The following is a 14,679-nucleotide window of genomic DNA, read 5'->3' as shown; positions in this document are numbered from 1 at the left end:
TTAAGGCCTACCTTGTGGTGGTAAGAGCAGTGAAACGTGAATATTTTTCCACTCTTATTGCATCCGCAGAATGCCATCTGACGGCCTTGTTTAAGATTGCTCGATCTCTTCTGGGTCAGGTAGATCCAGGGACCCACCTACAAGGCCATTCGGAAGAGTTTTCACAGCATCTGCAGGATAAAATCACTCAGATTCATTCTAAGTTGGACTCTAAGTGTGAAGCGGAGTCTGGGGAGATGCCAGGGGAATGTACTTACCCTGTTATCTGGGAACGGCTTGATCCTGTTGAGCCTGAGGAAGTGGACAGGATTCTCCGGACTTTGAATGCAACCACATGTCAGTTTTACCCATGCCCTTCCTGGCTGATAAAATCAGCCCGGGAAGTGACTTGTGGTTGGGTCCAGGCGATGGTTAATGCATCCTTGAGGGAGGGGGTGTTTCCGGCTGCCTTTAAGGAGGCGCTGGTATACCTCCTCCTCAAGAAGCCATCCTTGGACCCTACTATACTGGGCAATTTTCGCCCTGTCTCCCACCTTCCCTTCTTGGGAAAGGTGGTTGAGAAAGTGGTTGCGTTGCAGCTCCAGAGAATTTTGGAGGAAACGGATTATCTGGACCCCTTTCAGTCAGGTTTCAGGCCAGGATATGGGATGGAGACTGCATTGGTCGCACTTATGGATGATCTCTGGCGGGAGCGCATCCATCCTGGCTCTCTTGGACCTCTCAGCGGCTTTCGATACCGTCGGCCATGGTATCCTTCTGGGGTGGCTCAGGGGGTTGTGGGTGGGTGGGGTAGTTTTGCGCTGGTTCACCCCCTTCCGCCAGGGCTGTTCCCAATCGGTGGTGATAGGAGAGGAGAGATCCGGCCCTCGACCCCTCCTTTGTGGGGTGCCGCAGGGTTCGGTACTCTCTCCTCTCCTATTTAACATCTACATGAAACTGCTGGGTGAGATCATCCATCACCATGGGATGAGGTATCATCAATATGCTGATGGTACCCAGTTATATCTCTCCATCTCGGGTGAAGTAAGTGATGCGGTCTCCACCCTTTCCAGGTGCCTGGGGGCTGTGTGGGCCTGGATGGGGAACAACAGGCTTCAACTGAACCCTGATAAGACAGAGTGGCTGTGGATTGATGGCTCCTCGGGTTCCAGGAATTTGTCATCTTTGGTTCTGGATGGGGTGGCACTGCCCCATTCGGAACTAGTGCGGAACCTGGGGGTCCTCCTAGACTCGCAACTCCTGCTCGAAGAGTAGGTGGCAGTCGTGGCCAGGAGGGCCTTTGCACATCTTTGGGTGGTGCGCCAGCTATGCCCATTCCTGGACCAAGGTGCCCTCCGAACAGTCACTCATGCCCTTGTCATCTCCCATATAGACTACTGCAATGCGCTTTACATGGGGCTACCCTTGAAAAGTATTCGGAAGCTTCAGCTGGTCCAGAATGCGGCTGCATGGACAGTTATTGGGGCTGTAAAATCAGCCCATGTGACACCACTGTTACGCGAGCTGCATTGGGTACCAGTTTGCTTCCGGGTCCAATTCAAGGTGTTGGTTATCTCCTTTAAAGCCCTACATGGCATGGGACCAGGGTACCTGAGGGACCGTCTCGTCCCCATAACATCGACCTGTCCCACCGGGTCAGGCAGGGAGGGCATGTTATGGACCCCATCAGCAAAGGAATTTCATCTAGTGGGGTCCAGTAGGCGAGCCTTCTCTGTAGTGGTGCCCACCCTTTGGAACATCTTGCCCCCGGAGTTGAGACAGATTTCCTCACTCTCGGACTTTGGGAAGAAACTTAAGACCTGGTTCTGCCGCCTTGCTTGGGAAGGGGAGAGAGATAGCTCCACCTGGGGATGGCTGGCGCCATAGTACCCCTTAGTGATCCATCTCCACTTGGATTTCATGTTTGCTTTTATGTATATTTTAATGTAATTTTTATCTGGCTATGTTTTAATGCTATTTATTGTAAACCACCCAGAGTCCCCCATTGGGGGAGATGGGCGGTGATATAAATTTAATAAATAAATAAATAAATAAAATAAACATGACAAACAGCATATAAACAAAGCAAAATAGATGAAATACGTAATAGTTCAAATTAGCAGTTCTTTATTGAAATACGGAAATACAGCTATACTGACATCTTTGGTGTGAAAAGTGGCTTGCAGGACTAAAATCTGGGAGAAACTGTTAAATAAAAGACATTGCATGAACACTGTCCTGACTAAGCAAGAACCACACCGAGACGAGGAAGAAGTCTCTAGTGCTTTATTATTGCTATAGTAGACAGAAAATTCTACCAAACTGAAGAAGCATGGGAAAACTCAGACAGATAAACCCCCAAAAGTCAAGGCAGGTCTGTTCTGTGTCTCTTGGAATGACAGCTCAAACTTTCTCTACTACGCATGTGTTTTTGCCCCTGGATAGCGGCCCCCTCCTGCTCACCATCAGTACTCATGACAAACACTTAGTGAATTTAAACATGGTGCAAAGTGTGGTATATGTTGACTGACATGCATAATGCCTTTAAATTGTTATCCTTTATTTTAAAGGCAAATCATTCAATTAAGTTTGATTAATAGCAAATTTGAGCCACACTGAGAATGATGAAAAACAGCCTGCAGCTCCTTTTGCAGTCTGAAATCCCACTACACAGATAATTATTATACAAAAAGTTGCTGAAGAACCTAGCAAAAGCTACTAAGAAATGATGTCTAAATGCTTCCCAAATTTAAACACCACTTTATATATTTATTTCTAAGTGTGAGCGTCAAAGACATTGTGGTAAACCTTTTAGTGCTAGGACTAAATAAGCAGTTTGGGAACTGAGCAATAATGAAATAAGATTGAAGAAAGAGAAGAGTGGGTCAGAATCATAGAAGAATTATACAAAGTATGCAAAAACCTGCCTATCAGTGGATGGGTACATTAATGTCATTGTTAGAAATAATGCAGTTTAATTTGTGAGAAAGCTCTAAGCCTGGAGCACATTCTCAGAATTTTTTTAAAAAAGTGATTATGATGGTTTCCTGCTGATCATTGGGATGAAACTCTTTTGCTACTAATCTGATTAGAGGCTTAATTTATAGTCAGTTTAAATTGGCTCTTCCCTCTTAGTAACTGGCAATAAAAATAGCTTCTTTTCTGAGCTAACTTTCCAAATGCATCATGAACTAAAAAATATTTGATCAATAAATATTATATAACTCAATGCAGTTAACCCAAAGCTAAGCTTTTTTCAACTGGAAAAAAATATAAATAAATATTGATCTCCCACTGATCTCCCACCTTTGTCCCAACTGTCTTTTTCCAGCTGTTCTATTAGAAATTCTGCAGATCACTTCTATACTTCGAGCAGATAATGGAAGAGTTGTTTAAGTTAGTTGTTTTTTAATGACATTTGAGGTGTTTGTTTATAAAAGGCTTCCCCAACCTGGCCTGTCCAGACATGTGGATTTCAACCCTGAGTATTTTCTGACATGGCCATGCTGAAGAATTTTGTGAGCTGAAGTCCACACATCTAAAGGGCTCCCAAAGTTGGAGAAAACTAATGTAAAATATAAATAGCATCTTTTAATTCTTGGATGGGGAATCTTTGACCCACCAGGTCTTGCTGAACTATAGCCGCCAGCATCCTTCACAATTGCACTTCTGACTGTGTCTCAAGAGAAATATGTTTCAGCAGTGTCCTAAAGAAATGCCTTTCTGAAATTTACAGCTATATTCCAGAGAAACTTTGGTGGCTTCCCCAGGGAGCTAAAGCTAGTTTTCTTGAGCTGGTAATGGGGTCTAGGTAGCTGCTGCTACAGTACTAATGGTTTTGATCTTACCCCATAGTATTCTGATAAGCTGTTACTGTATTGTTATTTGGGTACTAGTGATTGTGATCTTCTTTGCATTGTAATTACTTGAGTGAGAAAGCTGGCCATGGGAGTTTAGTGGCACTGGAGATTGGATGGGTATGCCCCACCCACTCTCAGGACTGCAACTAGGGGGGGCAAGTGGGGCACGTGGCCTGGGCGCCGCACTGGGGGGGCGCCAAAATGAGTGCTGGGGGGCGCCAAAATGGGCGTGGAATCCATATTTGCCCCGGGTGACACAGACCCTAGTTGCGGGCCTACCAACTCTGGGATTTGGGCCTCATGATCAAGGTATGAGATTAGATACTGAAATGGTTGCCCTACTCTGAGTTATAGCTTCACAAATTTGTTTCAATATCGGTATGTTGCATATTCTGGGCTATGCTTTTTATTTTGTAGTTGGGGCCTGTTTGAGAAGTTAAGCTTTTGCAACTCCAAAACAATAGTTGCAACCAAATTTGTATGGCCTACCAAAAATCCCTTCAGCAAAGGATCGTTACCTTGTCGTGGTGCTGGAGCTTGAGTACCTCAATGATGCCATGAGCTAAACCGTGAAGGGCCACCCAAGACGGGAAGGTCAAGACAGAGAGGTCAGACTAAATGCGATCCCTGGGGAAGGTAATGGCAACCCACCCCAGTATTCTTGCCGTGAAAACTAAATGGATCAGTACAACCAGAGATATGTCAGTATACCATCGGAAGATGAGACCCCCAGGTCAGAAGATAGTCAAAATGCTACTGGGGAGGAACAGAGGAGGAGTTCAACTAGCCCCAGATGTGATGACGCAGCTAGCTCAAAGCCGAAATGATGGCTAGCAGCCGACGGTGCTGGTGGTGAACGGCGAATCTGATGCTCTAAGGATCAACACACCTTTGGAACCTGGAATTGAAGATCTATGAACCAGGGCAAATTGGATGTGGTTACTGGTGAGATGTCAAGATTAAAGATAGACATTTTGGGCATCAGTGAACTGAAATGGACTGGAATGGGCCACTTCACATCAAATGACCACCAGATCTACTACTGTGGACAAGAGGACCACAGAAGAAATGGAGTAGCCTTCATAATTAATAGTAAAGTGGCTAAAGCAGTGCTTGGATACAATCCAAAAAACGATAGAATGATCTCAATTCAAATTCAGGGCAAGCCATCTAACATCACAGTGATCCAAATATATGCCCCAACCACAGATGCTGAAGTAGCTGAAGTAGAGCAGTTCTATGAGGATCTGCAGCACCTACTGGACAACACGCCTAAAAGAGATGTTATTTTCATCACAGGAGACTGGAATGCTAAGGTGGGCAGTCAAATGACACCTGGAATTACAGGTAAGCATGGCCTGGGAGAACAAAACAAAGCAGGACATAGGCTGATGGAATTTTGCCAAGACAACTCACTCTGCATAACAAACACTCTCTTCCAACAATCTAAGAGACAGCTTTATACATGGACTTCACCAGATGGACAACACCAAAATCAGATTGACTACATCCTTTGCAGCCAAAGGTGGCAGACATCTATATCGTCGGTAAAAACAAGACCTGGAGCTGACTGTAGTTCCGATCACGAACTTCTTACTGCACAATTTAGGATCAGACTAAAGAGATTAGAGAAGACCCACAGATCAGCTAGATATGAGCTCACTAATATTCCTCAGGAATATGCAGTGGAGGTGAAGAATAGATTCCAGGGACTGGACTTAATAGATAGGGTCCCGGAAGAACTATGGACAGAAGTTCGCAACATTATTCAGGAGGCGGCAACAAAATATATCTCGAAGAAAGAGAAAACCAAGAAGGCAAAATGGCTGTCTGCTGAGACACTAGAAGTAGCCCAGGAAAGAAGGAAAGCAAAAGGCAACAGTGATAGGGGGAGATATGCAAAATTCCAGAGGTTAGCCAGAAGAGATAAGGAATTATTTTTAAACAAGCAATGCGTGGAAGTGGAAGAAGACAATAGAATAGGAAGGACAAGAGACCTCTTCCAGAAAATTAGAAACACTGGACATAAATTCCAGGCAAAAATGGGTATGATCAAAAACAAAGATGGCAAAGACCTAACAGAAGAAGAAGAGATCAAGAAAAGGTGGCAAGAATATACAGAAGACCTGTATAGGAAGGATAACAATATCGGGGATAGCTTTGACGGTGTGGTCAGTGAGCTAGAGCCAGACATCCTGAAGAGTGAGGTTGAATGGGCCTTAAGAAGCACTGCTAATAACAAGGCAGCAGGAGACGACGGCATCCCAGCTGAACTGTTCAAAATCTTGCAAGATGATGCTGTCAAGGTAATGCATGCTATATGCCAGCAAATTTGGAAAACACAAGAATGGCCATCAGACTGGAAAAAATCAACTTCTATCCCCACACCAAAAAAGGGAAACACTAAAGAATGTTCAAACTATCGAACAGTGGCATTCATTTCACATGCCAGTAAGGTAATGCTCAAGATCCTGCAAGGTAGACTTCAGCAATTCATGGAGCGAGAATTGCCAGATGTACAAGCTGGATTTAGAAAAGGCAGAGGAACTAGGGACCAAATTGCCAATATCTGCTGGATAATGGAAAAAGCCAGGGAGTTTCAGAAAAACATCTATTTCTGTTTTACTGACTATTCTAAAGCCTTTGACTGTGTGAACCATAACAAATTGTGGCAAGTTCTTAGCGGTATGGGGATCCCAAGTCATCTTGTCTGCCTCCTGAAGAATCTGTATAACGACCAAGTAGCAACAGTAAGAACAGACCACGGAACAACGGACTGGTTTAAGATTGGGAAAGGAGTACGGCAGGGCTGTATACTCTCACCCTACCTATTCAACTTGTACGCAGAACACATCATGCGACATGCTGGGCTTGAGGAATCCAAGGCTGGAGTTAAAATTGCTGGAAGAAACATTAACAATCTCAGATATGCAGATGATCCCACTTTGATGGCTGAAAGCAAAGAGGAACTGAGGAGCCTTATGATGAAGGTGAAAGAAGAAAGTGCAAAAGCTGGCTTGCAGCTAAACCTCAAAAAAGCCAAGATTATGGCAACCAGCTTGATTGATAACTGGCAAATAGAGGGAGAAAATGTAGAAGCAGTGAAAGACTTTGTATTTCTAGGTGCGAAGATTACTGCAGATGCTGACTGCAGTCAGGAAATCAGAAGACACTTAATCCTTGGGAGAAGAGCAATGACAAATCTCAATAAAATAGTTAAGAGCAGAGACATCACACTGACAACAAAGGTCCGCATAGTTAAAGCAATGGTGTTCCCCGTAGTAACATATGGCTGCGAGAGCTGGACCATAAGGAAGGCTGAGAGAAGGAAGATCGATGCTTTTGAACTGTGGTGTTGGAGGAAAATTCTGAGAGTGCCTTGGACTGCAAGAAGATCAAACCAGTCCATCCTCCAGGAAATTAAGCCAGACTGCTCACTTGAGGGAATGATATTAAAGGCAAAACTGAAATACTTTGGCCACATAATGAGAAGACAGGACACCCTGGAGAAGATGCTGATGCTGGGGAGAGTGGAAGGCAAAAGGAAGAGGGGCCAACCAAGGGCAAGGTGGATAGATGATATTTTATAGGTGACGGACTCGTCCCTGGGGGAGCTGGGGGTGTTGACGACCGACAGGAAGCTCTGGCGTGGGCTGGTCCATGAAGTCACAAAGAGTCGGAAGTGACTAAATGAATAAACAACAACCAAAAATCCTGACTTCTCTCTCCCCCTTTGAGTTAATTTGAAGTAACATCCAAATGTTTCGATTTATATGTGTCATGAGTGCCGTTGAGCTGAAGACATCAGCACAACGGCACACATGACAATAACGAGGAAGCAGAGGAAGGGACTCAAGATAAGCATAGCACGCACAACAACAGACACAGACCCTGGCCGGAGGATGCAGCCATCAGAACACAAAAGAGAAAGAAGGAAAGACAAAGACTAGGCGGATCGCGAGGCACACCCAAGCTGTTAGCAAAAGCGCAACGGAGATCGCCCAGCTGACAGCAATCACCGGCTGAAGGAGGAAACCGATGATGGGCGATCCCGGGGCACCAGCTGGGGCCTCGCAACCCTTCACCTACCGGCACGACAGCATGCAGGACAAAGGGGGGATGACGTAACCCAGGGTGAGGCGGCGCTGACAGGCGCGGGGTATTTAAACCCCGCACCGGCGCGCTCCCCTCACTCTCAGCTTTTTTTCGCAACTGACACTACGTATGAAATAAACCGGAACCTGCTCTCCTTTGAATCAGCGTCTGTGTTTTTACTCTGCGGTAGGCAGTGCATGACAATATGGAAATACTACTTATTCAGAAAACACACTTAGCTCTGCTTGTTATGGAATGCATCTTCTAGTTTTTTAAGCTAGATGACAGCACCTGAAAAAGATATAGCCAGTCACTTAGTTGCTTTCTTGGGGAATATTTCTTGAAATAGCAGCCAGGCCAATTTATATCTAGGCTTTATTTAGTTGTTGTTGTTTTTAATCCATTCAGTCATGTCCAATTCTCTGAGGCTTCCTGGACAAGACCTTGCAGTTTTCTTGGCAAGGTTTTTTGGAAGTGGTTTGCTCTTGCCTGCTTTTTAGGGTTGAGAGAGAGTGACTGGCCCAAGGTCACTCAGCTGGCTTTGTGCCTAAGGTGGGACTGGAACTCACGATCTCCTGGTTCCTAGCCTGATGCATTAACCACTACACCAAACTGGTTCTCTCATTTAGTGTAGGGGTTGTCCAATGTGCACTGGTCTTTTATTATGCTGGACTTGAATGACAGGGTCATTAGAGTTGTACTCTGTAGAGAAAGCAGGACAGCTGCTTGTATTTTAAAAAGGCAGGAAGGTTGTGAACATAATAGGACAAATGTTTTGTGATGGATTCCATTTTGTGGAGCTAAGCTGTATAAGAAAATACACTCAGCAGAAAATTGGAGACATTTCAAAATGCAAAGTACAGTTAAGGATTTGCCTATGTGTTAGAGTCATTACTGTGTTGATACAGGATTGATGAGGTGGACTTTTTACTAATTAACTAAACTTTAGTTTAACTTTTAACTAAATTTACTAAGTAAAATTAATTTGCTTGTTGAAGATACTTTCATTACATTTCATTTCATTTTTTGGCCACCCAAGTCCCAAATGACTCTGGGTGTCTTACAACTAAAAACCAACTCATTAAAAGAAAAATACTGCAAACCGGAAGGGCGAAGTTCAAAAAGCAAAACCAAAAAAAAATCATACCAAAATGAAATAAAACAAAACCAGAAAAGGGGCTCCACAGTCACCCTGTCCCCAAGGCCTGGAAGAACAACCAGGTCTTCAACAATTTCCTGAATTACCTAAGTGTGGGAGCCACACAATTGTACCAGATGGGCAGAGATAACTAGAGATAAGTGGTCCCTTAGGTAACTAGACTCTATTCTGTGAAGGGCTTAAAGTTGATAACCATCACCTTGAATTGCACCCAGAAGCAACAGCCAACCTGTGCAGCTTGTGAAGCAGTGGAGTCACACATACATAATGCGGAGCCCCTTTCACTGCCTGTGGTGCCACATTCTGGACCAGCAGCAGCTTCCAGGTGGTCTTCAAGGACAGCCCCATGTAGAGCTCATTACAGTAATCCAATTGTGAGGTGATTAGGGCATGAGTGATTGTCTGAAGAGCCTCTTGGTCCAGGAAAGGGCACAACTGTTGCACAAGATGTACCTGTGCAAAGGCTACAAATTAAAATAATTTCATGTCATGTTACCTTATCATGTACGCTAGTAAACCTGTGCCCTTTGTTGGTTCTCATGTATGTCTTTTTTAGGGGAATGGGAAAAGTATGTGCTGATGTATACAGGATGGAGAACCTAATATGTAGCATTTAAGTCCATCTGTCCTTTCTCATCTGTCTCAGAGATGGCTAGAGGGCTGGCAGTGGATATGTATTTTCCAGTTAGTTCCTCAGGTTTTATTCACAAATTATTTTATTTTATGCACATAGCAAAACTTTTAGCTACCTGATCATGGCACACTTAGTTCATTATTTTTTTCTTTCTTTGCTCAGGAACTTGAGAGAAGACAGGATGCTTTAATGAATAGCAGAGAGGTTCTGTGGTTGTACATACTCAGAAGTATGCCCAATCTAAGACACACAGACCTATATACATTTACCCTTATTTTTTAGTAAAACAGAGCAGTACAGAAAACAAATGGCTTTTTAAACTTGAAAACCTATTCATTAATTTATGATTTTTTTTTATATATTTATGTCTCAGCTTTCCTCTAAGAGCGTAAGTTATATATATAATATATAGCGTTCTCTTTCCTCCACCCCCTTAACTTTAGCATTTCAGCATTCTTTGAATAAGTTAGGCTGATTACAATTTCCCAGGGAGCAGTATTAGTCTGTGGAAATTTGAACCTGCGTGTCTTCAGGCCTGTTCCAATATACAAACCATTGTACAAACCAAATTTGACTAAGGCTGAATGTTGCTATTTTGTTATGGATCATCATGGCTATTCTTAATTTTAGGTAATTTTCTTGTAAATCAAACTTCTGTTCATTCAAATTTTGTATATTTGAATACTCCGAGTCTCCATACATACATCCATACATATTGGTGATAATACGTTTAACTTTTATACACAAAGAGGTTTTCTTGGCTTGGACAGCACTGAAATGTGGGCATCTCCTACAACCGAGAAATTGATTTATATGTCCACCCAGAATTGCATTTACAAGCTGGACAGCCATACAAGTCAATTCAAATAAATAAATAAACCTGAACAGCACATTCATAGACCATTGCCGCTGTTTACATTTATGATATGAACATATAATTTCCCTGAAATTTAGGAAAATTATGTATTGTAGTAATTAGATTTCACATTTCAGGAGTGTACTTCAACCTGTAATGTGAAGCTTAGGAAAAGACAGCATAAATTGGGAAAAACCCAAGGTTCATTCCAAACGTATTTTTAGAGAAGCTTCAATGAGATTTTTTAATACTCTTAAAACTGAACTGTAAGAAAAGGTATTAAGGAAAGCTTTTTTATTATAATTGTTTTTCCTTTTGAAAGATTTGCTGAAAACTTTTTTGATACGCCATTGTTCTTATCAAAACTGCAGACTTTTGTAATAAAACTGGAAAGAAATTAAATGCTGTATAGGCACATCCTTCTAAGATGTGCCACTGTGTTGCTGCCATATGAAAAAGTTCTCTGTAGAAATGAAAACTGGAAACTTTGTTAAACTGATTCCAAGTTCTTGAAAGGTGGATTTTACAGCTGGTGACACACATCTTTTGATGCCTTTCCAAATGTGGTCTTGACTCTTATATTCATATTCATGTCATAAAATACTGAGTTGCGACAATTACAAATTCACTGAGAAAGTATATTGTGCTAGTGAGAGATGGGGAGGGAGTTAAATAAACAAACATGAAATCAGCTTGGGGGGAGGTACTTTACTTCTTTAAGTCACCATATACTTCCTTTTCCTTGCAGCAGCGGGATGGAATTGAATGGAGAAAGCATGCCGACTAACAAGCCAGAATCAGTAACTTCAAAATTGTGATTTTTGTTCCCTGCACTGGGAGTTGCGATCTTGAGCTGAGCTGCAGAATCTTTCCAACTGACTCCCAAAGTGTTTAAACAGCCATGGCATTCTTCACTCCATGGAAATTGTCCTCTCAGAAACTTGGCTTCTTTCTGGTGACTTTTGGCTTCATTTGGGGAATGATGCTCCTGCATTTTACTATTCAACAGAAAACTCAGCATGAAAGCAGTTTAGTGCTTCGTGAACAAATACTCGATCTCAGTAAAAGATACATAAAAGCATTAGCAGAAGAGAATAGAAATGTAGTGGATGGACCTTACGTTGGTACAATGACTGCATATGGTGAGTACATTTGAGCAAATTCCTAAAATAGAAGCTGATTATTATAACAACAATTTATTTGGAAAATATACTTCTATATCACATGAATTCTTCAGTATCATCTGGCCAGTCAGCTGCATCAGCCTGTAATTGGGGTTAAGAAATAACTCCTTCCTTCCTTCCTTCCTTCCTTCCTTCCTTCCTTCCTTCCTTCCTTCCTTCCTTCCTTCCTTCCTTCCTTCCTTCCTTTCCTTCCTTCCTGTTTTTGGAGAGACACAGTATAATACTATTTCCTCTTATAACTCCCTTTCAGATTCTTGTGATAAATGTATAAGGATTTTGTAAACCAACCAGACCCATAGGAACATAGGGATAAAGTATATATGAACATCCATGTCCTCTTCTGACTTAGGCTTATGCATGCTGCAAGTGAGTACTTCAACTCCAATGAAGTCTTGGAATGAGTATATGTATAATAATGGCTTGTATATTAGTAACATGTTTAACTATAGAGCCCTAGATTCAAATTTATGAAACTCACTAGGTGGCTAAGTCAGTCACTCACTCTCAGCCCAAGCTATTTTATTGTGTTGTTGCAGAGATAAAATGAAGGGAAATGTCCATGTAAGCCACCTTGAGCTCTTAGTGAAAAGGCAATATATAAATCTATGAAGTAAATAAGGAAATAAAACTCTAAAATAGATGTTGATTTGATAATTATCTCCAGATGAGCATGTATGTGGGTGTATGTATATAATATTTTAATGTAGACAGAGGGAGATGCATCCAGTCTTCTCCCTGTCCATTGAGAGAGGAGTGAAATTGCAAGGTCTTCAACATGGGATCCATTTTTATTTTTTATCTATTTAATTTTTCAACTTGTAATGTGTCATAATCTGCTAGGACTCCTGGTGATTAACAACAGATATACATTACCTAAATGTCCAGGGTACATATAAATACTATATCAATGTATAAATAAACATTTCCCCAACCAAAATCAAAATCTAGCAGCAATACAAAATAAAAAATGGACACCAGCTTTCAGTTCACAAAACCTCTTCAGAAGAGCTCCATTTTCAGCATTGTCCAAAGCAAACACCAGGAGGCTGTTCCAAAGAGAGGCAGTGCCTCAGAAACCCAATTTTATGAATGTAGGATAAAACCAGCATCTGCTCCTGAGACAATCAAGTCAATCAGATTGATTCTGGCAGGACAGTGTGGTCCTAGAAGTTGACTTATACCTGGAAACCTGTTGAAAGCCATTGCAGGGCCCACAGCACTAGTATAATATGCTCCTGGCTAACTAACAAGTGGGGCACTGCATTTTGAAACAACTTCAGCTTCCCGATGGTCTTCAAAGGCTATCCCATGGGGAGCAGTAGTCCAGCTGGGTGACGATGAGGATATGAATTACTGTGGCTAAGTCCTAAGTTCTAGATAGGGCTGCAGCTGGCACACCAACCAGAGTTGTGTAAAGGCCTATGTGGCCATGGTCTCCACCTGCCCAACCAAAAGTAGCTATGAGTATGGAAGGAGATTTAAGTTGTATGCCTGCTACTTCAGAGGTAGAGCTTCTCTGTCTAATGATAACAAAAAGTGCCACAACACATTAAAATAAAATATCAAACTAAAATTCCTATATAGTAAAAATATTAGGTTGGAGATCTCCCAAAATTCTGTTTGTCATTTACTAGTCTCTAAAATTTTCAAGAAGAAATGTCTTGAAATACTAATACAATATTTTTGTAGAAGACAGTTTCCTCCAACCTTTCATATTTGGTGCGGAGGCAGCTTCAGACTGAAAACTGTTGAACTTCAGTTACCACTCTTGTTTTTTAAGCCGCCCTTTCAGAATTTAAAGAAATAAATCAGGATGGCATCCAGCCTCCCAGACAATTAAAAGATAAATCAGAAGAGACAGAGAACCTGGTTGGATCCCAAGAGTATTTGCTAAAGGAAAAATGTGTTTCAACACCACCTTCCATTCCTCACACATCTCCCTCAGTCTGAAAAAGATAGCTGTAACCACAGCAAATACAGTAGAAGATCTCTGGGAATTTTAAATGTTAGGTTAACGTTGTCCCTTAGAGCAGAGAAGAATCACACTCTTTCTGGATGTAGTGTTTCCAAAGGTTTTCTTCCTTTGGAAAACAGTGAACATGGGTATCTACAGTATTCTGAATAGCAAGTTCACATCAGCATAGATCTCAGCAGCTGTTTATATTTATAATGTATACACAAGATTTCCCTGAGTTTGAATTTAGACTTCTGAAATTAGGGAAATTGTGTGTTTCAGTAATTACATCTCTTTGTTCGGGGATGTATTTCAGTATGGAATGAAAATCTAGGAAAAAAACAGTACAAGCTAGCAAAAGCCCAAGATTTAGTCATTACCAACTTACTTTTAGACAGAATCATCAGTAGGGAAGAGCAAGAATGAGAAATTTGTCTCCAGTTCTTTAAATGTTGGTTTAAGTGGTTGTCCATAACAGGAAAGAACAATCCTGCAGATTGTGGATATGATGTTTCATTAGTTTGCTATTTTTATGAAGAAAATTTCAAAGTCTAGGAGACTTACATTAAAAGCTGGCAGTGACCACTATGACCTCACCCTTTCCACTGTAGTAAAAAAAAAAAAAAAAAAGTTAGGATTTAATTTTTGCCAGAGAGCTGCTGCTTAAAAAAATCTCCCATTTCCTAAACGTATTGTGTAATGGCAAATACATGATTAAATATGCTGCTAGGGCAGGAGCTAAAAATACATCATATAAAGGGCAAAAACTATAGCCTATTTAACTTTTTCCCCAGTTGTTTTGATTTACCTCCCCATTTAGTGGCAAGGTAAATTCTAACAATAATATACATTATTTTCAGAAAGCAAATGGCTGTACTGACCTTCCTAATTATATTGTAAAACCCTTGTTAGGACAGTGCTGTCTTTTAAGTAAGTAGTGAAGTTTAAGAGAAGGCTA

At 41.7% G+C, this 14,679-nt stretch overlaps 1 protein-coding gene across 1 annotated transcript in view; it reads left to right on the top strand.

Moving 5' to 3' along the window:
• The window catches only part of MGAT5 (alpha-1,6-mannosylglycoprotein 6-beta-N-acetylglucosaminyltransferase), a 157,741-nt gene that overhangs the window by 57,047 nt on the left and 86,015 nt on the right, over positions 1 to 14,679 (top strand). The window contains exon 2 of the mRNA XM_063288708.1: positions 11,332 to 11,725. Coding sequence (XP_063144778.1) covers positions 11,485 to 11,725 — 241 coding nt within the window. The 5' untranslated portion in view covers positions 11,332 to 11,484. The remainder of the gene's footprint in view (positions 1 to 11,331; positions 11,726 to 14,679) is intronic.

The sequence above is a fragment of the Candoia aspera genome, chromosome 1 (genome assembly GCF_035149785.1).
Source record: "Candoia aspera isolate rCanAsp1 chromosome 1, rCanAsp1.hap2, whole genome shotgun sequence".
Taxonomy (NCBI): domain Eukaryota; kingdom Metazoa; phylum Chordata; class Lepidosauria; order Squamata; family Boidae; genus Candoia; species Candoia aspera.
Note: the sequence above shows the minus strand (reverse complement) of the source record. Positions and strands in the feature narration are given on the sequence as shown.